This window comes from Acanthopagrus latus, chromosome 6 (assembly GCF_904848185.1).
Source record: "Acanthopagrus latus isolate v.2019 chromosome 6, fAcaLat1.1, whole genome shotgun sequence".
Classification (NCBI taxonomy): Eukaryota; Metazoa; Chordata; class Actinopteri; order Spariformes; family Sparidae; genus Acanthopagrus; species Acanthopagrus latus.
Genome location: NC_051044.1, coordinates 14,761,063 through 14,785,989, shown reverse-complemented (window position 1 = coordinate 14,785,989; position 24,927 = coordinate 14,761,063). Strand labels below are relative to the sequence as shown.

The window sequence follows — 24,927 nt, the reverse complement described above, 5'->3', positions numbered from 1 at the left end:
TCCCGACTGTGGACAGATCACATCAGATCAGGACGTGCCCTCGGGCCACAACAAAACAAAGCCTGTTCCATCGACAGCATCTTGCAGTTGTATATCTGGTCTAGTCCTCAAGACTGATGCTTGCCCAGAACTGAAATCCCAAGAGTTTCTCTTTGTTACTGCAGCCCACTATGTCCCTTTCACGTTTTTTTTCAGTCTCAGAATAATAGTGAAAAAGAAGAAGAAGAAGACGGTTGCAAGCAGAGCCCATTATCTCTGAAACAAATGTTTTATTCCATCGCTTATCAGTATTCTAGAAAATAGCTCACAAAGCTGGGATGCATCTGGGAAAACAGGCTTGTTTCTCAAATCATGCTTCCTTGCAGTTCTTGTTCAGTCAACACCAGTGAAACGGTCCTTGACTTTTCCTCCTCCATCTTTGTTCTTTTCGCTCCGCAAAGTTGTAATAGACAGAGAAGAGGCTGGAGGTAGAATAAGTCATACCATCAGCTGCTGCAGCAGCAGACAGACCACAAGGGGCTGTTACGGGAATTGGATTTATTCAAAAGTGCTGGCAGGACACATTTTAACAGCACATTTAGTTTGCCTTGTGCTTTCTACAGTCTCAGCAACGACACAAATTGATTCCTTGATTTGAAGGCTACCACCAGTGAAGGAAGGTCCTCACAGGGTGCACACAATCATCTGATTTCTGTTTTTTAAGCAACTGCGAGGCATATAGTTTTATTGTTATTATTGTTTTTCCATTTCGTGTCAACTAACATGACAGATAACATTGGTTGATACTGGGCTGAGACCCATCCTCCACCCAAGTTCCTCCACAAAAATCAGTTGAGTGTTTTTTGTGTAATCCTGCTGACAAAACCAACATACTATCAAAATGGACACGGGTGAAAACATAACCTCCTTGATGAGTAAAAGGAAAAAAAAAGTGAAGATCATTTTGAAAAAATGCAATGAATCAGTAGACTACTGTGAATGTTTCCCCAGAAAACAAAACCTGAAGGACAGGGGTCGCAGGTTGGGAATCTAACAAAGCACAGCACAAATCACAGAAGGGCATAAAACCCGCCGCCACTTGCTGATTCTATCAAAATGATCAAAGAAAAAACACTGGACCCAAAAACCAAAGGTGTAGTGGGAGATCGGGGGGGCAAACAAAATGCATAGAAACTGGTCAAAAGAAAGGACTCTCAAACACACTTAACTCAGATTGTCACGCAAAAAGAAAAAAAAATGCAGAGAGCCAGCAGACAGTGCCAACTCCCTGAACACACGCAACCAACTGAGCAGGTGAACTGCAGCCACCTTATATCATCTCCCAGCTCACTGAGTGCAGCCAGCTGAGGGAGAACGTCACAGGTGCACCCGACAGCTTCTGAACACCTGGGACTTAGATCTGGAGAGATCCCTGTCCCAGAAATCTTTGATCTGTCCATAACAGTTCCATCTTATAAAACTGAAAAAACAGAAAACTTTAATTTTTACATTTGATAGATTAAAGGCGCAATATTTAAGAGTTTAAGGTGAAAACAAAATAAAGAATATTGCTAAAATTATCAACAGAATGTGAAGAACAGTTTGACGTCAGTGTATTGGTATTGTGCCCATGGTCCGGACCGCTAGCTGCTCAGATAACTGAGCCTACTATCTAACAGCAGTAACATTTAGCAGCAGTTAGCGGTGACACTGGTGACATGCTGCCCCTGTTTGTTTTCAAGTATGGGTGGCCAGTTCTTACATATTGCACCTTTAAATGCTCAATCTATCATTCCAAAACTCAATTTGACGAATCAAGAATGAAATTAATCATCAGCCTCAGGCCTAATTAAGACTCATTTGCAGGACCTCACCGGCGCATTCATTAAAACACACACAGTAAGGACACACGCACAGACACACCATCCTCAAGAAGAATTCACGGCTGCAGGCAGAGCTCCAACCTCTGAGCACTTATCAGCCTGCGAACAGTCTGTCAGTGAGGTCGAGCAGCAGCCCAACTCTCTTCTGTGGAGGAGTGGGCTTGATTGTACAGTGAAGCCAGCATGTGTAACTGAAGCCGTAATGGAAGGATTGAGGACTCTGCTGTGGTCATTAGAGCGGGGTGGGCAGACTCTCCCCCCACCCCGCTGCCCGATCTGTCAAATGGCTGCATGTACGTGACGATACTCTCACACACTCCCACACTAGCAATTAGTGTGCTAGCCTGCCCATACTTGCACACGGCAGCACTGTAGAAATGCACACACACACACGCACGCATACACATACACATACACATACACACAAACACAGATTTTGCATGTGTGCACGCACGCGCACACACAGGCACAAATTCAAAACACTCACACAGCGTCTAGGCTATTTGCTGTTTAATTTTCAGGCAGAGTTCAAACAAATTCACATTCACAGAGATTCACTGTATGAATCCCTTATTATCCGGCAGCTGAATTAAAAGAAAAAAACAAAACAACATCTCTCTGTCATTGCTGGTGCAGAAACTCACCCGTTGTAGCCACTGCAACGAAATGTCAGTCGAGTGAAACACATTAAAAACAACAATAAGATAATTTGTTTGTTTCAAACATGGGAAATGAGCTGTTTTCTTCCACAGGATGAATAATTGTTCACCAAGAAAAAGATTTAAGAAAAAAAAAAAAACATCAATCGGCTGAAGAAAATCATTACATTTCTAAAGAAACCCACAAGAGGAGCGCAGATGTTGCCGCTGCCTGATAGTGAAGTAGGTTGAAACAGAAGCATCAAATGTGACCAACACTCACACACAACAGTAAAACAGCGTTTCCAGCCCTAATTGTAATGAAATGTAATATTCATTGTACATCAGTCTGTCATTTTAATGATGACTTCATGCATGATCAGAATCCTTGTGCACAGAAAGAGCCTCTCCTGCAGAGCCACTACTATGAAAAAAAAGGAAGGAAGAGCGAGGACTAATTGAGGCTTTTTTTGTATCTTATCATATCACTAATCATTGCAAATTAAGCCAAGGGAAGAAATGTTGATTACGTGCCAACAGGAAGATGGAGAACTGAGAGAATCACCCGGCAGGGAGACAAGCAGCAGGAAATCAAAGCTCTGTTCCCTGAGTCACACCGACATATCTCACACATCTGAGTCGTGCTCGGCACAGATTGGCTGGCATCAGCTTATCATAGGTTTCGGTGATATCATCATCACATTATATTGCCACTATCATAACATAACCTTTGCTTCCTCGGCACTAGTTCAGAGACACGCCACCCCCCCTCAGGACTTCATTCATTCAACATTATGAATCCAAAAGTTGTGAGAAGGTTATTAAGTGTCGGCTGATCCTTGTGAAGGGATTGTCATAAACTAGGTCTCATTCAGTATGGGCGTGTAAGTATTGTAGTAGGGTAAGCTTAAAGAGATCCATCCTCCTCCATACACAAATCTACGCATGAAGCATAACGGTTCTCATGTATGTTTTGCCGGTGACGCTCTCCTTCTCAACAGTCCTGTCCTGTGTCCGTATCGCCCCCTGCAGGACGATGCCCAGCAGCTCTTCGCCCTGTCTGCAGCTGCCGAGGAGCAGGGCATCCTTCCCGACGACCTGGCCAACGTGATCAGGCGACTGTGGGGCGACAGCGGCATACAGAGCTGCTTCACGCGGTCGCGAGAGTACCAGCTCAACGACTCCGCTGCATAGTGAGTGCGAAGTCATGTGTCATTTCACACTGTGGTGCCACTTGGGAGCCGAGTGCATGTTTATGCTTTTATTTCTGAAATAACAGAATGTGCTCTTTTCTCACCCTAAGTGCCTGTTTGTTACTTACCTTAGAAAATGACTTTGCAGTTGAAAACCTGCATTTCAGTATTCTTTTTTCAAAAGATTATAAAGAAGCCGACGGTGGGGACGAGTTTAGGTTGGTTTCTATTAGGTTTATAGTTGTGCCGAATCGTTTTTTAAGCCGATGTCATATGAAGGGCTGTTAAATATTCCTACCATTAGAGGTGATGTGATGGATCTAATGGTGCAGTCCTCTCAGCCTCTCTCTGCAGTGAGAAAACCTGTCTCTAACCTCTCCAGGGAGCGATAGAGACTGGAAAGATAGTCCAATAACTTCCATTTAGTCATTATTTCTCCCTGCCTGCGTTTGATTCTTTAATATTGTAACCTGACAAAGCGGCGCGCAGGGTAGCTTTCCTCGGAGGGGTGAAAAAATGAGAGTCATTGTTTACTTCAAGGAAAAATTATCCTCCAAGTAAACAATGAGAATTGATAGCTGTGATAATAAATCCCCCAAGTTGGTTATTATTGTGGAGGTGTTATATAAAAGTCGGGGAGGTTAACTCTTTCATGGCTGCAGTGATGACACAGGTGTTTATCGCGTTTTTATCCACTGCCACATTTTGTAGGTTCGTTGATTACTGTGAATCTGTGGACGTGGCACGCATGAACTGAAACGCCGGTTATATCTCTCTCTCCCTGTGCGTGAAGCGTAGGTTGGCCGTGCCACCAAAGCTCCCAGCTGGCCTTGGACGGTGATGTAATACTTGTTTTACGAGGGGGGCCAGGTTGTGTCTAACATGCTGAAGATGCTTCCACCCTCCCCTACTGACCAACAGTCTGTCAGAAAACACAGAAAAGCGGTAAAGGCAGAGAGGGAGTGAAGGACAAGAGCTGTGAATGGAGAAAGCTGACTGCTAATTTCGTCATTTCCGCATCTTTTCAACACCGTTTTTCAGGCAACTGCGTCCCCATTACCTTATTTATTTACAGAGGCAAATCGTCTTTAAAGATTGATCTGCAAATGATCTTTTCACTAACTTGTAAGTGGATTAAATCATTTAAGAATGTGCGTGTTGCCACAGAAATCCCCCCTACATAGTAGTAGTAGGTGTAGTGGTTATCCCTCAGTGGTCTCACAGGACGTTTTGCTCAGCCATACGGGGAATGTGCAGTGTCAATGTTTGGCACCCGTGCTCTGACCTCATCTCACTCCTCACGAGCATAAAGCAAAGCAAAGCAAAGCGAGGCAGAGATCGGAGTGATAATAAAAAAAATGTGCTCCCAGTAACTGCATTAGATTCAGAGCCTTACCCCAGGTATTACATGTATCTATTGCCGGAGATGTAATACCGGCTGAACCGAGACGGATAAATCACAACCTGGGAAGAAGCAGCACATTTGCAGCGGCAGACGAGGACATGAGCTGAGCAACAGATAATGTTTAACCTCAGCATATTGCGCCGCTCCCCCGACGTCAGCTGGGATCGGCCCCAGCTCCCCCACGACCCCGCAAAGGGATAAGCGGCTACAGATAAAGGATGAGTGAATGAATATTAAAGGATAAGTTCAGCCAAAAATGACATTTCAGTCATTGTCTGCTCACCCTCATGTCAAAGGGAAACCGGCTGCAGTTTCGCAGCGCACAAATCATTTCTGGAGCTTCACTGCAAAACGGCAGCAAGTAGATGGGACGTGTTTTAAAACAGAAAAAACACCTCTATTAAAAAAAAAAAAAAAAAAAAAAGGTGAATGGCTTCATACAGCTTGCTTGACGTAATCCAAAACTCTGGATGCCCTGAGATCCCAAATTGATTTGAAAAGACTTTATTTACACTCTTGACACCTGATCCAGCTCTGCTGTCAAGACAAGAGTATGTCATGTGTGGGTAACATGTGTGGGTAACATACAGCACCCTCCAGTCTCATGAGCCATCCTATTGTACATGTGACAGCAATACAATAACAAAGCATCAAAAAACTGAATCTGCAGCTCCCCTCCACCATATAAAATTTAAAGTCAATGATTTGTTATTTGTTTTACAGCTTATTTTCTACTTTAAAAAAAATGAAACGAGAGCTGACTTCTCCCAAGCAGACATCTGGCAGGATAACCACCAATGTGTTGTAGTCTAACCTACGTAACGCTTTTGGTCATAACTTAATTATCCCAAGAGCTTAGGATAATCCCTTAAAAGGCACTTAGACAGCCTAATAAAAAGCCATCAAGCTAAGTTTAACAGCCAATTATCGAATGCAGCAGAATATGACTCACTCCACAGAAAGTTCACCAAATTTGCTAGAGTTCATTACAGTTCAGAGCTGCTTGGTTAAAGTCAGGCGGTTGCATCTGACGTAAATGCATCACAAGTGTATCATCGACCTGTCTGTCCATGTGCCTCTGTGTATGTACAGCCTTTAGTTGGGCTTTTGTTTCCCTCTTGCAGGTTGCAAACCATGTTGAAATCCCTCTCCTGTCCCTCTTCTCTCTCTTCCTCAGCTACCTGAACGACCTGGAGAGGATAGCTAAAGCAGATTACATCCCCACACAGCAGGACGTGCTGCGGACCCGGGTCAAGACCACCGGCATTGTGGAGACTCACTTCACCTTCAAGGAGCTGCACTTCAAGTAAGGCTACGCAGCGCTGACCTCATACACGTGTTAATAGATGTCAGATTGTTTGGAGACAAAAATGTATGCATTTGTAAGAAAAAAAAAAAGAGAAAGAAAAAAAGAATGCGCTGTAATCTGCCTCCTCGTTTCCCATTTCATCAAAACAATCAGTTTAGCCATTTGCACCAGTGTGAGAGTCCAGGCTGCTCACCCACAGTGAGAAGGGTGTATGTGATATTGAAACAGCCTGAGTGGTAATGAGACCCCCTTCGTGTTCACTCATCTCAGATGTGTCCCTGCAGTGTTATCATTTGGTTGCCACTCGTTAGTTCGTCTTCCTTTTCACACAAGAGCTCAGAACAATCATGAAGAATACGCCGCTGTCCCCCTCAGAAGAGCCTAGTTTCACTGAGCTTGGCCCTGTAAGCAGCGCCGCCACCGCCCCGGTCCCCTCCACACCTGCTCTAAACAAATTGCTCGACTTATTTTTGGCCTCAACAGTAATAGCTCCGACCCTGACCCTCCTGGCTGCAAATGTGCAACTCAGCTACTCAGACGCCAAATTATACCAGCAATTAAAAGCTTAATTATCACGATTGCACTGCGAGCTGAGTCAATGAATTAGATCCTGCCTCGCTCAGTGAAACCACAGCTTTACATAGTGCTTACATCCAAGTGTAGTCCTCTGTGGAAAAGTACAGCACTGTTGGTCTTACATAAAATATGGCCTGACCCAGCCTGAGCACTCATGTGTGGGATAGTAATGGATGTATAGCTACATCTCTTAATAGATGTATGGTAGATACATTAAGTGTTTAAATATCTACTGAAGCAGATCCTGTGTAGTGTACAGGCACGGCAGCCCTTTTAAAATGTAATCAGTACAGTTGAATAGTAGCAATTGATTTTTTTAAATTAGTAGTAGTTTTTTTTTACTGTCATTTTTACTAGTTCACCAATACATCACCATTTAGACTGGTGAAAATTCTGTTTTTGATATCACAAAAATTCAATTCTGACTAGTAAAACAATCTGTGGATATCTTAGACATAATATAATCTTACATGTGTAATACATTTTCTAGTTAAAATTGTATTACATATATCTTAAATGTAATTCTAGATACATTAAAGGAAAACCATAATAATTATACAAATTATGTCATATAAAAATGCAAAGGGTGTATTTGTGTGTCATCTTGTTTTCTACAAAGTTGTTTTGTCCTTTTTAGACCTCAATCAGTGAATTAAACACCCCACACTTGGTAAAGCAGCTAAACAGATCTGGATAAAAGGAAAAATAAAAAGCAGCGGCAGCCACACGGCTCTGGTGTGACTTGTTTCTTGATACTCTCTCTGATATTTACCTTCTGTCACAGCCTCAATATTTGGCCTGAATAATACATGAAGGAGATCGATAAGAAGAAAGTCACGTTTTTGCAATTCTGCCCCGATTGCCATGATAAGTACGGAACAGGAAATACTTTAGATATGGAGAAATGTCATCTTTTGACAACGGCTTAATTTAGGTTTGTCAAAATGGTTCGTCTCCTGGTGAAATCTCAAATCACTTTTCTGTCTTGTGGACGTATGTTGGCTGTTCCAGATGTGGATGACTGGTAATGCTTCTGCTGTCTGCAGGGTTTCACTCACACCTATAAAAGCTTCGATCACAGTGCTTTGCTCTGAATGCAGCGGCCTGCCTGCCTTTTATTCTCAAAGCAGCCTCATGAAAACTTAATTTAGCATCCAGGGATGGAATATCACCCTAACCTTCCCTTTCCTCCCCTCTTCAGCGTCTTTCTTCCTGAAATGTCCTCTCCTTTGTCGTGTTTCAACTTCTCAGCTTCACCTTACTGTCTTTCACTGTGACCTCCTTACACCCACTAGTGCGCACACACACACACACTCACACACAATGTGCTGTATCTCCTTTTGCTTCATCCCCTCTGCAGAATGTTCGATGTGGGAGGCCAGCGCTCGGAGAGGAAGAAGTGGATCCACTGTTTCGAAGGAGTCACAGCCATTATTTTCTGCGTCGCACTGAGCGCTTATGACCTGGTGCTGGCCGAGGATGAGGAGATGGTAAGGAACAAAATCCCCCGTCCGCGGAGTGTGTCTCAGTCTGCACGGATGATATAACTTTAGGAGCTTCATAAATCCTCTCTATGGCTCATTTTCACATTGACGTAGTTTAGATTGTAAGACAGTACAGGTTACGCGTGTTACAGCTTCATAATAGTGAGCCCTTAACAGTATAACCAATGGAGCGTAATTATATAATCAAAGCTAATTTTTCAAGTGAGTTCAACCATTTGACCCTAATTTCTGTAACTCCTTATGAATTTAAAGCGAGTGCTCAAGAGAGACTTGGCCAAAAGAGGCTCTGAGGAAGGCTTTTCTGTGCTGGCTATTCCTCTACACTTTAAATATTAAGCAACACCTTCCCCTGGTGGCTGCTCCGGTGTGTTGATGTGCCAATAAGCCGCGAACAATTTCGCCTCTCCTTCAGAACCGGATGCATGAGAGCATGAAGCTTTTCGACTCCATCTGCAACAACAAGTGGTTCACTGAGACCTCCATCATCCTCTTCCTCAACAAGAAGGATCTCTTCGAGGAGAAGATCACCCGCAGCCCCCTCACCATCTGCTACCCAGAATATGCAGGTACACAGTGGAATAGCAGGGGCTGTACTGCGCCTGAGAGCAGTGTTGTAAGAGTTAACGTCAAGATAAACCTTTATGCTCGGGTCCACATATTATCCAACTTACCATCCATATTAACAGCTTTCTGAGTCTTTTATAAGTCACTACAAAGCACTTATTAATGGCTTTTCCCCCATTACCAAGATATTTCCTTTAAAAACCTCCAAATAACTGCTTATTGATAGTAAATAATGAAGTTGTTTTATTTGATAATCATGAACTTTAATTATATTATTTTCTAAACAAGGTTACAGGTTGCTTCACTGAATAGGAAAATAGCGAAGAAAATGTAGATAAAGTCAACACAGGTAAACAACAGCAGGTAAAGAACAAAATAAAAACAATGCATTGTGGAAGATCAGACTAAAATGATCAAACCTGATAACTTAGTGAAGAATTCACAAAAGAACTTCCTATTAAGAACATTCAAAAGATGCTAATGATGTCTGCTGCCTGATTTCAATGGGCCGACATGAATAAATTAGTTACGATGTTAATACGTTTTAATCAGCACGGGCCTCGTGAAATTGTATTGCTAATTGTGCGGCACCACTTAAAGTGAATTATTGCTGTGTTCTGTTCTGCAGCATCACCAATGCGGTCATCACTTCTTCAGTGCTTTATCCTCTCAATGTAAATACCCCAGATACCTGTTACAAAGCTTCAAAACCTAGGAAACAGCTATAACAGCTAAACTCTTACTGCTCTAAGAGTGATATAACTATAATTAGGCAGAATCAGCAATTCATAAATGTTTTGTATTAGCTGTATTATAAGTTAATGGCTAATAAGTGTTCCCTAATGTAAAGTGTTCCCGACAGGTTGCTAACAATCTGTGCAACACCTGTGCCTTTATTAACAAGAATTCATCTCCTCGTGTTCCCAGGAGCCAACAAGTTTGATGAAGCAGCCAGCTACATTCAGACCAAGTTTGAGGACCTGAACAAGAAAAAGGACACAAAAGAGATCTACACCCACTTCACCTGTGCCACCGACACCAAGAACGTGCAGTTCGTCTTCGATGCCGTCACCGACGTCATAATAAAGAACAACCTGAAGGACTGCGGTCTTTTCTAAAGGTGGGGATGATGGATGAGCAGTGGAAATATTAAACTGTGTGATTTACTGTAATTTGCTGAGAATGAGATTAAATCAGATTCAAATGAAATTTTTCTGCATAAATCCAAGTTATTCTGCATTTAAACTGCGAGTAACAGCTATTTTTTGTGTGTATTTTGCTGAAGCGTTTTGTTTCCTTTCATCTTTTTTTGTTCATGCAGGAACAAAAACGGAGACGGCGCACAGAGACTGCATGAGAGACTGCAACAGCCATGTGATGATTACTGCTTTTCATAATGAAAACCATAACAGACTCGATTCCTAGAGGTGAAACCTTAAAGAACTTCAACAATCGCTGATCTGCAACCATCACATTTTCCATCAATCGTGTTATTATTTTTTATATATATATATATATATATATATTTCTTACTGCTCTGGATCAGGGGTTCTCATACTACTCATACTGAACACCTGTGAACGGATGTTTGACCACAGACCCTGTTAGCGGACGAGAATCATGACCACCGGACGTTCGCCAGAGAATATTTGTTTTTAAATTAAGATTTGTTACATAAATGATATTATCCGACTGGCTTAGGTGGAAAATAATAATAATAATAATAATAATAATAACAATAATCCATCATCTTTGTCATGTCACATTCAACATTCAAGTATTTTTCATCCTCAATAAGCCTTTAAGGCCCAGTTTAAAAACCACGTTAAAACAGTAGTTGTTAGAACAAGAAGAAGAAAAAGAAGATGACGATGATGATGGTAATGATGATGATGATGATACAAGTTATTGATTTGATGGGTCTCATTTTTTGTATTCAGTTCTCTTGAGTTGTGTGTTTTTTTATTTGACTTCACCATTTTGCTTTGGGACTTTAATAAGAGAATACAGTGCAAAATAAAATTTAAAAAAAAAGAACAACTTTTTATAAAATTCACATTAACTTATGTTAACTAATGTTGGCATTTTATGAACCTTTTGACTGCACAGAGCTTATTTTTCGAAGAAAAAAAAACAAACAAGCATGGAGAATGAAAACGGATGGAGGGAAAATGTTTTTTTGTACAATGTTTACACGGAATCAATCAGTAATCACAGTTGTACTATAGTGCATTGTTCTGCATGACTGTCCATAGATTAGCTTGTATCCCACGCGAACTGAATAACATTCCTTAAGTAACTTCTTTCAAGAAACAAAAACTGAAATGGTAATGTGTCACTTTTAAGATTTCTGCAAGGTTTTTAAGTGGTTCTGTCTGTTCCAAAATGGATTGTTCTGTACTGTTTGTTTCATTCCGAGTCTTTTTACATATGTTTGTGCCTTGATATCTGTTTACACTTGTTCTTTAGAGACATGCTATCTTCATAGTGTGAATTAGGGCTATTTCTACTCTACTTCAGTTCACATAACCCATGATTTAAAGATGCACCGTAACACCGAGACAAATGGATGATGATAACTGTTCATTAATATTAAGATAATAGTCATTCACTTGTTAAATGTAAATAAAAGTTTGGTCACATGATCTTTTATCCTGCAGTGTGTGATGTGTGAAAAAGAAAATGTTCTCTTCAGTTCATCCACGCTTCAACCAAAACTCCACTCAAGAATCCACTCAAGAAGAAGATTTTAAAATGTATATGAAAATGAACAAGGAAACGTTGCAATGGAGTATTTACAAAGAGCGTTTTTTAAATTTTATATTCCTCACTTATCTCACAGAAAAACTTCTGTGTCTGCTGTTTTTCCATTTAGCTAAATGTGTAAAAAGTCAATCTATTTTTGGTGCGACTTGGCAGTTGGGCGGAAGCAATTTTATTTTTATTATTATTTATACTTCTACTCTGATACATTTCAAGCACATATTTTATTTTCCTTTACTGTATTACTTGAAAGGTATACTGTGATTCCTGGTCACTTTTTACATTCAGATTTCACATAAACACAACCCTTTCATGCAGATTTATTAAATAACAGAGCAATTTCTTTCAATGCCAGTAACTTTTTTCAATAAATGTTATTTTGAAGGAGTTATGTAAATGTCCACTGCAGTGGACACAGTACATCAACAGTATAAAAAGTAATTCAGGAATAATCCTTTTATTCTCAGAAAACCAGACAACTGAAAACAATACTTTTCAGTTAAATAAGCGATGTTAGAAATACTCTTAACTTCATATGATTTCTCTTGTAAACAATGTTTATTATGTAACCGAAAATACATCTGTCCACGTCACGTTATGCTCCAAAGTTTAAGTTCAGCCTGCTCAGCCCATATTTAAATAAAATTAGCATGTAGTTAGATAAAGTGAGACTACATTTAGATAGGATCTGAAGACGATTAATTTTTCTGTTTCATTAGACTAAAGAAGTACATCGTATTTTAAATAAAACTTGCAGCAGCATTTAAAAAAGCAGAACACGCCCTTTCCCGTAATGTCCACCAGAGTGCAGTCACAGAAGAACGTACAAGAAAAATGGTGTGAAAATATGGATAAAGAGATTTCTAACATGTCAAGTAGCTGGAAAAAAGTATTTTACCTGCATGGTTTTCTGAGAATAAGAGGGATTTCAAAGATGTTTTTAATGACGGTATTTTTCATATATGATTACAAAACAGATAAGACATACAGAAAAAACAAGCACAAGCAGACACAGTAACTATTACCAACCCATCCACATCCCTGGTATGGTAAAGAAAAAACAAAATTCAAAAATTTCTTCCCAAAAATAAAATACAGTCATGGAAGAGGTAACGTTTTCATCTTAAAATAACAGCTTCAAAATCATGTTGATAGTTCAGTGTCTTGTAATGGGCTGAATGGTGAGATCACAGCGTTACATACATGTTTACTTCAAGATAATTTGACCTACTTTACATCTGACAAACTGTTTAACTGTTACAGACCTGAGATCTGTATTTACCACAGAGGTGTCACTCAGAAACTGGGGGGCGGGGTGCCAAATTGCACAACATGTAAATTTCTACATAATGTTGCTTTAAATATTTAGGGATTACTTATACATATCCCTGTGCTTTAGTGAATCTGATGCATGAAAAGGCCTTATATAATACTCAACTTACAACTCAGCTTATATTGTGACCGTTTGGAGGGGTCTAATGCCTGGGTTGGCAACTACTGGACTAACAGGATCACACACAGATGCTTCATAGCATTAATCTTAATGCTGTCATAAATAATAATCAGTTGAAGGAGCCGCTTCAGCAGAACAGTTTGACTTCTGACCCTTAAAGTACATAGTAACTGATTACACCTCTCCCACCACCGCCTGCATCTCAATACAGAGTGCTCTCACCGTCCACAGAGGAGCAGGAGAGGCACAAAGCTGTGCTCATCTGCAAATAAAAGGACTTCACCTCTCTTGAGCCCAACACCCTGTTTGCATTTCTAAACGCTTATAAGAATGGGGAATGGACTGTAAGCACTACTGGGACCTTAATAGCTAGACGGTGTGAAAAGGTTTATATGCAGGCGACAATGGAGGATGGTAATACAGGAGGGCTACACAGGTCCACAAGGTGGCGACATGTAGATTTGAGGGAATCAGCACATGTATGGGGAGACTTCTCAGTCACAGCGGTTGTCCGAGAAAACTTTAACAAAAGTTGTGTTTTGTAGTTTAATTAACTGTGTGAACCTACAGTGAAGCGATGACCTTCAAAATAAAGCACTGGAGGAATATAATTATGAGTGTCAATTTGTAATATTTTAAAAGTAGCTGGATGAAACTTTTGAATCGAAAAACGTTATAAAAAGTTCAGTGAACTTATTTGTTGTTGAATGATAAATGTCTAATTGATCGAGTGCATGCGTGAAGTGTGAGTAAATACAGTGTAGTTACAGTAGGAGCTGCTGTGATCGCACGGGGAGGTATCTTGTTTCAGGCGACCTGCCATTGGCTGATCCTGCCTCTGCTGTGTACTGATTGGCTGCAGGGGGACGCTCAGCATCGTCAAAGTCCGCTGACAGACCCTCATGTCCCTCAGAGGAGAGAGTGTACAGAGCGGAGCATCACCTCGCTGGAGCTGTTGATTGGATTATTATCGCTCTTCTTTTTTTGTATTATCAAATGCGAAGGTAAGTGTTCTGACTCACAGATGACAGCATGTATTTTAATTTGGAAAACGCTCATCACTCATCTTAAGCTTTTTTTTTTTTTTTATTACAGAAGCAATTAAAAGTACTCTTAACTTCACTGCAGGAGTTTACTCGCAAGAAATGGTAAGTTGTTTCTCCTATTCCCACTTGTTTTATGTGTTTATAAACTGATGCAGATGCATGTTGCTTCATTAGGATTGCAAAGCAGAAACATGTGCTTATTTTGCTTTTAATTATAGTGGGTTTCCTTCTTTAATGGCTGCTCTTTTTTAAGGAGTTTTGTGCCAAGCCAGTGTTTTGTAACCCCCCAAAGTTACAGTTCATTCAAACCCAACTGTCCTTTTTTTTTTCCAAATGCACACAACTGGGTGAATCACTTCTCCTCCTTGTGTGAAGGCAGCCAAGGAGAACAGGGCATTTTTTAAGAGTTGCAGACTGACCACAGAGTCCCACTGAGGATGTCTCTGTATGACAGATAAGTCTCCCCCCGGGGGGCCAAATGGTTCAGCACCCACAGCTGTGATAACATCATGGCATTGTGGTGTCCTCGCTGCACCGAGCCAAACACTGGCAGGACAGGGAGGCTCAACAAATGACAAATAACTCAATACTAGAAGAGAGTAGTTCAACTTCTTCTCGAACATTTTGTTATTTGAGGGTGTGTTGCTTTCTTTTAAATTGTCTTTTTTGATTGAGCCACACGCTCAACGCTCCATCAGCTTGATTAGACACTGTGATTCATGATTTATACAAGATCATGGTGTAATTCCAAAATGTTGCTGTCACTTCCTGCTCCTTAATACTGACCAGTCAACATCCTGCGAGTTAGGGGAATCCAGAGAGGATACTGCACTCCTCCACGATCCAGCCTAACTTTGTTCAGACTTCCCCTCTAGCTTCAGGAGGCAGGGAGAGTTTTTCCCAGTGTAAAATCTGCATCCTGTTTCTCAGAGCCATGCCTATTTTTTTCTTTTTTTTTTTTTTAAATTCTCTGGGATCATACTGCATGGGATGGTCTCCATAAAGCTGTTCTGAGGTTTTGTCAGGAATGCTCCACTTGTTATATGGTCATAGAGCGTGGAGTGATCTCAGCTGGTAAAAATCTTATTGGCCCAGTTGTGGAAATAACAGAGGGAACTGAGCCTCGACCGGCCACGGCATGATGGGATATGTTGGACGCCAGCCTAACTGCTCTGTAGACTACCGCAAAAGCCCGACCATATATTTCGGTTCGAGATGTTTTTAAATAGACTCTATTGACATTCTGCCTGCACCACTAAGTCTCTGTGTCTGTCTCATTGTGTAGCTGTGTTTGGGAGATTCTGCTGACTGCCTCCGGGACCAAGTGCAGTACATGATGAGATCCCTGCAGGACCTGAAGCAGATAAGCAGGCCGAGGCCTCTGAGTGAACCTTGTGTTCGGTCTTTTGCTGTAACTCGGCACTGCAAACAGAGGGCACAGCAGGAGAGACTCACCCGTCTACGTGTGTCCGACGCCAGTGAAGCCAGCACGTACGACTCTGCCTGCTGCCTGGCCAGCCCGCTGGAAGAAGAGGAAGAACACCAGGAGCACGAGCGGTTGACACGAGGCTCCCCCAGCAGCGAAAAGAGTCTGGACTTGGACTCAGGTTACTCTGAGGCTTCCTGGCATGATGAAGGCGTGGTGCTGAGGAGGACCAGAAACGTGCGAGTCTCCTCCTCCGCCTGCCTCCGCACAAACAGAGGACCTTCTGGACGAATCCGGCCCAAATCAACCTCAGACGCTTGCCTGGAGCGCTGGACCTCATTTGAGGCCGGTAGCCCTGAGGACTGGACCACATCCCTGCTGAGCCGCAGCAGGAACAGACAGCCTCTGGTCCTGGGGGACAACAGCTTTGCTGACCTTATAAAGAACTGGATGGACCTACCAGAGAGTCCTGAGCCAGCGCAACTAAAGCCCAGTGCGGGCCGGCGCCTTGCCAAAGACATTCTGGTCAACATGCGGCGCAGACTTGCAGGGATGTCTAAAAGTGTGGAGGTGAGGCAGAGGCCAGCAGACTCCTCGAGGGTCAGCAGAGTTGCAGAGGCCCCCAAACGGATGTCCTGTCCTGTGGGGCTCCAGGCTCTCAAACCTTTCTTTCACAAGTCCCACACAGGCCTTCACCAGATGGACAGTGACTTCCACCAGTTCACTGCACTCATGAAGACAGGCAGCCGACAGCCCATCATATGCAATGACATTATTGGATACATTTAAGTGAGGCTGCAACTACGGACCGAGTCTTTAACACAAATAACAATAAGATTGTTTTAGTTTCGTAATCGGATTTTGTCCACCATGTTGATACATTCGGAATAAAAGTTTTGGGAATTTTAATAAAAAATGTGTTCGGTCCCTAACTGAGTTTGAAAAGTGCTGAATGTAAAAATTGTACTATTGATTTTGGTTGACGTGTTTTAAGCCTCTTCTTAATACTGCGTCCGACATCGTCAGGGCTGCATTATGATGTGACTCTTGACAGCTACAGTGACAGGGTGTGAGACCACCTGACAAAACATGTTATTTAGATGAATATATCTTTATATGTATACCACTGAGATCTCATCTGAACCTTTTGGAGAAAAAAAAACACACACACACACACACACACACACACACATTCTAAAGCTTTATAAACCAATTTAATTAAGTTAAAACAGGAGGTTGGGTGTGGTGTGGAGTGAGTTTGTAAACTATTAAAAAGATAAGGGAAGTGAAGGCTATTTGTGAAGCACAGAGATGGTTCCAACATGGTTCCTCAGAGACACTTTCATTACATTGCTGTTTAGCTAATAAGGGCACTGTTCAATCACAAACCCAACAACGAATAATATACACACTGTGAGCTGTTGCAGTTATAATTTCAGAGAGGATTTTACACAATTCTTCAAATATAGCCAACTGGGAGAGCAGGGCATCATAAAGGTGTTTGGTTGTGAGGTTGTAGAAAAGGGAAGGACATGCACAAAAAAGCCATCTGAGGACACACGAAGGCTTCATAGACAAGCCCAGCTTTTTCCACTCTGACCAGTTCTGGCATTTCTTCTGGGAGGGAGGGGTCAGCACGTGTGCCTTGGATCTGGATTTACACAAGACAGCCGTGTCCACATGGCAAGAGAGCACCCCCGAATCGTCACAACACTGTACCTACTGTTCTGACTGCACCCCACCCAACATCGTGCTCAGAGGTGACCCGAATTAGACCTTGAAACCAGGCCAGTACTGCCCCAGAAGCGCCAGCTCATCTAATCCATACGACTTGGCGAGCATCTTCACAACCTCTCAGCCCTGACCTCTCGAAGACACAGTGTACACGTCAATAAAAGCCTTAAAAAAAATTAGAGGAAGTTTCTATTAACATTTCTGTCAATAACAATAAAGAAATTCCAGTTCTATGTTTCCACTTGTGCAATCAACAGAGAAAAAAGTCTAATTAAAATTTTTGCAAATTTTTTCATTTCTTTTTTTGCGACATGGCTAAGGGAGAGTGTAATAGATTAGGCAGTGGAATGTTTCAATTCACAAGGTCCAAGTGTGATCAACAACACAAATTGATCATGTTTTGCTGGAGTAAACATAAGCACAAACTATAATGATATGAAAGACATACAGAAAGACATGGAGAAAGAATCATTCAGAAATAACAACTAAAGTAATTAAACCCAGTTGTTTTTAACTGATATGATGTCACAGGAGCGTCAAGTTTCTTTTTTCACATTGAAGCACTTCCGTGTGATGCTTTGAGGTTGTGTTGGAGGCATCAGACCAGCAGGTATCTGATGGTCGGAGCCATCTCGTTGTCTTCATCTTCAGCGAATGAGGGCTCCAAGTCCAGCATCTTCTTGTGCGGTGGGATGTCCGCCTTGGTGACCATCTTCACCACGTCAGACACTCTGCATATGAAAGAGAGGATGAATTGAAAATGTTCAACAAATTATAAAACAGAATAACTAGTTTTAACGTACACCTACAGTAATTTAGCTTGATGCCTTCTCATGACCAGCAAGGGACATACAGGTCTCCTCCGTGCCAGGAGACAGCAAATTCTTACCATTTTGTTTTTCTTTTTTATCAGCAAATCTCACAAAAATAAGACCAAGATTAACAATAAATCATCCAGCAGATTACTGTCTGTGTATCAAACCTTGACATGGATCACTCCACTTTGAGCTAGACTGTAATAACTGCCCCAAATATTTTTTTTTACAAGAACAATAAATATCAGTTAGTCACACTGTTGCAATATGCATCATGTTCCCACATTACAATGAACCTAAGCAGAGAAGCATCTTCAGGAGGAACCCCGTGGGCTTCAGGGAGACAGACAGAAAGTCAACTGAGAGACTGAAGTGGTGGTGACAGTGGTGCCTTTGTGTAACTTTTTGAGAACAACAAAAATATAGCATAATAGGAACATTACACGTTATCTGCGTTTTTTTAAGCTGTACATTCCCCCCTCACTGGCCCAACACAGGAAGCTTGGGGTAGGGCGACTGCACAGGAAGTGACTAGTGGAGAGGGCATTTGTCGTGTGCGGCCTGCTGTCCACATGGCCAGCCCCTCTCCCCTTGTTGCCTAATCTAACCACAACAGCAACACCAGGCAACTCCCCAGAGACGTGAGCATGAAAAACAAAGAAAAAGTCTGGTTTGGGAGGAACATGAAGACCTCGCAGCAAGTCTCAAGCAAAAGGAAGATTAAGAATCGGATATTTCAATTTACCCAGTAAATTACTGCCTCCAAAATGGCTCGGTTCGACCTGATTTATTACAATTTTACCCTCCTGTATTCAAAACATCCCCGAGGGTGTGTTTCGTGCCATGACTCAGTTCTTAAACTGATGGGGAGAGTTCACCGCACAAGACATCTGATTCATTTCAAACACCCCGAGGCATCGAAACGTGGCTTTAATGTGCTGCAGCGCTGAACAGGCCCAAACAGCACAGACTCTCAGATGGAGAAAGAACTTCACCCTAATTTAACTGTTTAAGCTGGTCCTCAGCGAACAGAAGGACGCGTCGAGAGGAGCGCGCTCAATCATCAAGTGCTCAGTGATGCACGCGGGTGTGTCAACAGGCTCTCTCCTCGCAGGCTCAGAGGAAACACCTCATCCTGCCATTAGCCTCAAAACAAACAAAGGGAGGCTGCGTATTGTGATAGTGTGTACGGTCGCTTGCCATGTATAGCCACGCATATGCAGATTTGCACTGTTTCTCTGACTTAACTCGACATACCTCTGCTTGTGTCTCTCTTCTTGCCCATTGTAAACGATAGCCGGTCCGTAGAAAAGCGTGCAGATGGTCAAGCCATAGTTTTCCTGCACAAAATCAAAGAGACATGTTAACATTACTTTAGAACAACATAATGACGTCTGCCTAATAACTTTTTATGGCATGACAAGGCACAAAAACAGACGAGAGCATCGTCTGCATGTATTATGCAGAGGTCCCACGGGAGTCTGCAGGGCTAAATGTCTGACGATGATCTGCCGCCTCAAACAAGTCCAGCAGTTCAGGAAACTCTTCAGTGTCTCCACCAACAAACCAGACATAACCCAAAATGAAATTGGCAACAAATAATAATCACTTGCCAGTTAATTTTCTTTTGCAAACTCAAACAGAATCAACACACCAGAGGTCAGCTCAGGGCACGAAGGTGCATGCTGTAAAAAAAACTGAGTGGAGTAACTTGCTCAGACACTTCTGTTTTTTCTGTTGACCTATATTATTGACATTATGTATCAGTCAGAAAAGCAAACATTAGGATGGTGGTTGTGACTGCTCGAACTTTGTTAAGGTAGAGGATACAACGGTATGTCTTGCTCGCTGCTCGACTCTTCATTACTTGCGTTTACACCGAGAAAGTCCACCAGACGGCTCAAATGCAACAAAGTGAAGGCAGCCAGCAGTCACAGTATGGCTTTATTTGCATAAATAAGTGGGTCATAAACGTGCAGCGATGTCAAACTCCTGTCACCCGTCCAACAACGTGACTTAATAAATGTCAATGCAAATAATTCTGCGTACATGTTTTATGAGGCAACTTCTTAGTTTTAAGGAAAGAAGATTTTATCTAGTTGTTTTAGATGATTTTACTCGTCATAAAATCCAGGTTTTATGAACGTAAGTAAAAGACTCAGAGGAAAATATTTCCCATTTTCTTACTAATTAATTAACATGCTGTTCATTGATAACTTTGTGAAGTCAAACGGCAGAGAATCTTCGTCAGGGGTAGAAGAGCACAAACTTTATCTCAGCTCAATAAAAAGTGCTTAAAGTAACTAATTCCACGTTTAGTGTGTTTATCTGCTGTACAAAGGAAGAATAGCATGCATGTAAATGAGTGACAATGTGAAAATCAGTGAAAATGTTCCAAACGCTGTTCAGCGATTGCAAGTCGGTCGATGATTCAACATTATGACCTTCCTCCAGGACTGGCAGAATAGATTTCTGAAGTTGTGAATGGTAGGTGCAAAATGCCCTATCATCCCAAACAATGGCTATTGTGTGCACTAGAGGAAGGTGAACAGGTTTGGGGGGGAACATGCATAAAATATGCACTCGGTAGCACCGGGTGTGAAGAAAGTGTGTGTGTTTCCTCACTGAGAGGAATTGAGGAGGCCGTACCTTGACATACTGCCGCAGATCTCCCAAGGTCATTTCCTGCTGACCGCCGCGTCTCCCGTCAACAAGGAAGTCATTCCACAGGGTGTATTTCTTTCCTGCGAGCTGCCGATGGACACGTTACATACGCAGACACACACACACACACACACACGCACACACACAGAAAGACAAAGTTGACAGATGAAGTACTTCTTGCTGTGCGGGATGTGCAGAAAATGTTTGGGTCCATACCAAGAGTCCTGGACTCTCAGACAGCAAGACTGCATTTTTCATCGCTGCGTTACAAAGCAGCTGAGAACAATCAGCAACCCTCCCAACGAGCCACGATGAGGTCAAGAAGGTGCTTCCTCGAATATGATGGAGCGATTCTCTTTCCTTTCTCAAGTTTCCATCTTTATTCACACAGTTTTAAACGGTCATCCTGCGCCGGTCAAAAATACATGCAGCCATGTCAGAGCAGTTTGGGGCAGATGATTTTTGAGCAGCATGAGAGAAAGTCAGAGCGTGTTGCTTCATAATAAAAGCGGCATTTGTGTGAATAAGAGTGTGTCGCTCTGGGCGGTGAAATAACAACATCGGAATTTTTCCAGACACCTTGCCAGATTGCACTTGAAGTGACCGTTGTTCGCTTTGAGGGGCCATTTTCTTCCTTTCTGTCTTTGGACAAGACTTTGTTTTGAGTCTTCACTTGAAATGTGGCTGTTTGAGGAGGCTTTAACTGTCGAATCACAGAACAGTGCACGGTCATCTGTCTATAACAGCAGCTTGTTTCTCCTCTCCTTATTTGCTGACAGATTTATGATGTGTTGCAACTTTTGCAATCATCATTAAGTTAATAAGAAGAAAATTAATCCATGGCTATTTTGATAATCGGGGTGCTTGTCAGACCTCGATGAACTAAATGTGTTCGGTGCTCTTGCACAAGAGTATACAAACAAAGTACTTAACGCTGGCTTCAAGGGCTGCTCTGACTTTAAGTTTACTTATATCAGATTCCAGATTTAGCTCAAAACTTGTGCTAACTAACTAACTGAGTTGATTGTTTTATCAGGTGAAAGACCTTACTTTAAGTTCTGGGAATGGACCGTTTTCACATGGCAGCTATTTCGTCCAACGTCAATATCAGGGTGGCTAATGTGAACGCTGGCATATTGTAAAGCTGCTGTGTTCCATGTTGCAAAACTTATAAATGTCGGTATTATGACAAATTGTCATCAATTTACAGCTTCCCAACAGATCAGCAACTGAAAAGTGAAAATCAGGGGGCAAATTTGGCCAAATGTCCTTGTTGACATTACTGTTGGATTATATCCTGTATGTTTCACTTTCAGGGTTTAGACAAATTTCTCCAAAATATGTGCTGATATTTCTGAAGAAAAATCATATTCCATCGAAGCGGCATAGTATCCAACAGTGAGTTCAGCTAGAATGTGGTTGAATGTCAGCTATTAAGCTAATTGGTAAACAGTGAAATGATAACTGTACGTCAGATTGCCCACGTTTACACGATTTGCAACCCAGTACACAGCAATATGGTAGTTCTACATGTAAGCATGGAAACACAAAAGCACTGTTGCTATGTGTTGTTTTGCGTTAAAGGGTGACACCTCGAAGACATCAGTCAAAAGCTGGAATGCATTTGATCCATCAAGTGATGATAGTCTTGTGAGTCTGAGAGAATAAACACTCTACTTCATGGAGACAACTTCACAAACAGTTACATCTTTACTGTCACCCTACAGCACTGCCATCACACTCCTCGTGTGAGATCAGACTTTAGAGCGGATGACCCGACAGGGACTCCTCTGCTTCATTATTCCTATAGGATTGACCTTTGACCTTTAAAAAAATACAGAGGCACAAAGTCCTGCCAGCCAGCCAGATCGATTCAAACCCCTGCAAACATAAATGCTCACTGGACAGATTGTCACATGACACCACGTGTTTACCATAAACGACATAATCCACACTTGGAGGAAAAAAAAAAAAAACATCACCTGACCTGAAATGTGTCAGGATTCCTCACATGCAGAAAGACTTTCAAAACATGTCACGTTGTCAGACGACCCCGCTCGCACAGGCGCTGTCTGGTGAGAGGAGCTGTGAAGATCAAAACTTGGCTCGAGATGTGAATACCAAAAACTCCGGCTAAACCTGGGTCCAATTATCTCTGCTCCGGCAGCCAAGGGGAACTTTTCGACTAGCCCTCACGACTCCCACCACTTATGGGGGTTTGGGGTTATGGAGACACACTCGAGGCATGCCTCTCCTCAAGTCAGACAGGGTGTCTAGGTCCTTTGTCCCATTTTCAAACAAAGCACATCTTGTTTGCGAGATGCACATCTAACTCGCGGTCACGTTAGCTTCTTTAGTGTTTATGCGGGACGAATTTTCAGCACAACCTCGGACTTTCCATTGACGGAACCGAGCTTGAGCCCGAAATGCACATGCAGCACAAAAGACCTTTATGTTTTAGGATCTTACAAGTGCAAAGTCATTGTTGGACTTGAAAACGGACCTCCTTAAATCTGTGTTTCCGCGCCAGAGTTTTCCACATGTGCTTTTGTCTGCAGGTGCTGATTTTACACAATGCAAAGCAGACATGGGGGGCTATTTTTACTCTTTCCCCTCCCTTCCTCCCTCTCATATCTGTCGCACAACTCAGTTAGAAAACCTAAAGCCAATCAACGGCATCGGTCCCTGTGTAGAATGACGTCAACGACTCAACACTATAGGAGGGGAGAAAAAAATAAGCAAGAATGCTGGAACCAGACCGGCTGCTGGAAACAATTACAAATGGTTTCCCACAAGCGCAGCTACAGTTTTCTTTTTTATCATGGAGCCCAGATCATAAAAAAAAAAAAAACTAAAAAAGCAACTAATGAAACAGTTATCTCTGGGGAGAGAGAAGAAATGTGAGGCGGAGAGTTACTGTTTCCCTCTCAGCATGAAATCTGCTCATTGCGATTCACTGTAGTATGTAGACATACTTTAAATACCGTAAGACACCAACTGTGCTCGATGTGGATGCTGCAATCATAAAAAAAAGACCATCCAAAGAAAGAGGTACTGTTTCAGTATTACATAACGTTTCATGTGTCCATGCAACTAAAATCAGGCATGCTTGTCTTGAGGTTAGAGAGTAGGCCTGCAAATTTGGAGGGTCACCTGTTATGTTGACTCCAGACAGACCCACTGAGTGGCGTAGTGCTAGCTGGTGGCTAACAGCTCGGCGTCCATCTTCAGTGAAGGTAAATGCATCAAAAATAACTCTCTCTAATTTGTCTGGCAGTGAACATTAAAAAAAGTCTTACTGCTGAATCACAGTGACACAGAGACACAAGACAGTCCCCTACTTGACAAGTTGCTCAACCTCAGGAAAGCTGCATTCACTTATTTTATATTGGCCACAACCACGCTGTCCTGTCTCACTGAGTGTCTGCAGGATCCAGAGGTCCGTTTGGACATGAAGCAGAGCCGGCGGCCGAGGCTCTGGGCAACTGAACAACATCGAGTTGGACATCAGAGGATGAGGACGAGACAAACGGCCACTTCACGAGCCTGAGGCGAGTCAAGCCACAGCGTTGGACCTATAAGTTTATACTCTGTCTGCTCTGCGGTTGGATGACTGCCAAATCGCTCATCTGCTGTCCACAAATTGTCGTCTGTATTATACGTGGAGCTTTGAACTTCCCCCTAAAACATGACACAGCTGCTCTTTCCAGAAAAATAAAACAACACAATGACATTTCCAGTATTTCAACTGCTTCTCACTTCTCAGCTACACTTGTCATACAGCAGTTTGGTTGTATTCATTTGAAGTTTGGGGTTGGGGAGTTATTCAAGAAGCATTATTTATTGAATGTGTAGAAATATCTTGACATCTCGACAGCAGTTAATAAATCAAATGCTTTGACTAACAAAAAAACCCCCAAAAATGATCCATGGCTGTCGAATGCCTCCAGTAGGCCATCCAAAAGTTTCATTTG

General features: G+C 42.2%; 3 protein-coding genes across 3 annotated transcripts in view; 2 read left to right on the top strand and 1 right to left on the bottom strand.

Annotated features, from left to right (window-relative positions):
• The window catches only part of LOC119021196 (guanine nucleotide-binding protein G(i) subunit alpha-2), a 41,734-nt gene extending 30,037 nt beyond the window's left edge, over positions 1-11,697 (top strand). Inside the window, exons 4-9 of the mRNA XM_037101286.1 lie at positions 3,533-3,693; positions 6,276-6,404; positions 8,344-8,473; positions 8,901-9,054; positions 9,980-10,172; positions 10,374-11,697. Of these exons, the coding sequence (XP_036957181.1) occupies positions 3,533-3,693; positions 6,276-6,404; positions 8,344-8,473; positions 8,901-9,054; positions 9,980-10,170 (765 nt within the window). The 3' untranslated portion in view covers positions 10,171-10,172; positions 10,374-11,697. The remainder of the gene's footprint in view (positions 1-3,532; positions 3,694-6,275; positions 6,405-8,343; positions 8,474-8,900; positions 9,055-9,979; positions 10,173-10,373) is intronic.
• A 2,441-nt stretch (positions 11,698-14,138) lies between these two features.
• On the top strand, positions 14,139-16,804 carry inka1b (inka box actin regulator 1b). Its single transcript, XM_037101629.1, has 3 exons — positions 14,139-14,272; positions 14,364-14,416; positions 15,600-16,804. The coding sequence occupies exons 2-3, from the start codon at positions 14,414-14,416 to the stop codon at positions 16,527-16,529; spliced, it is 933 nt and encodes a 310-aa protein (XP_036957524.1). The 5' UTR covers positions 14,139-14,272; positions 14,364-14,413; the 3' UTR covers positions 16,530-16,804.
• Positions 16,805-16,935: 131 nt separating this feature from the next.
• The window catches only part of uba7 (ubiquitin-like modifier activating enzyme 7), a 35,310-nt gene continuing 27,318 nt past the window's right edge, over positions 16,936-24,927 (bottom strand). The window contains exons 22-24 of the mRNA XM_037101628.1: positions 20,939-21,040; positions 19,547-19,629; positions 16,936-18,205 (exon numbers count right to left, since the gene is read on the bottom strand). Coding sequence (XP_036957523.1) covers positions 18,073-18,205; positions 19,547-19,629; positions 20,939-21,040 — 318 coding nt within the window. The 3' untranslated portion in view covers positions 16,936-18,072. The remainder of the gene's footprint in view (positions 18,206-19,546; positions 19,630-20,938; positions 21,041-24,927) is intronic.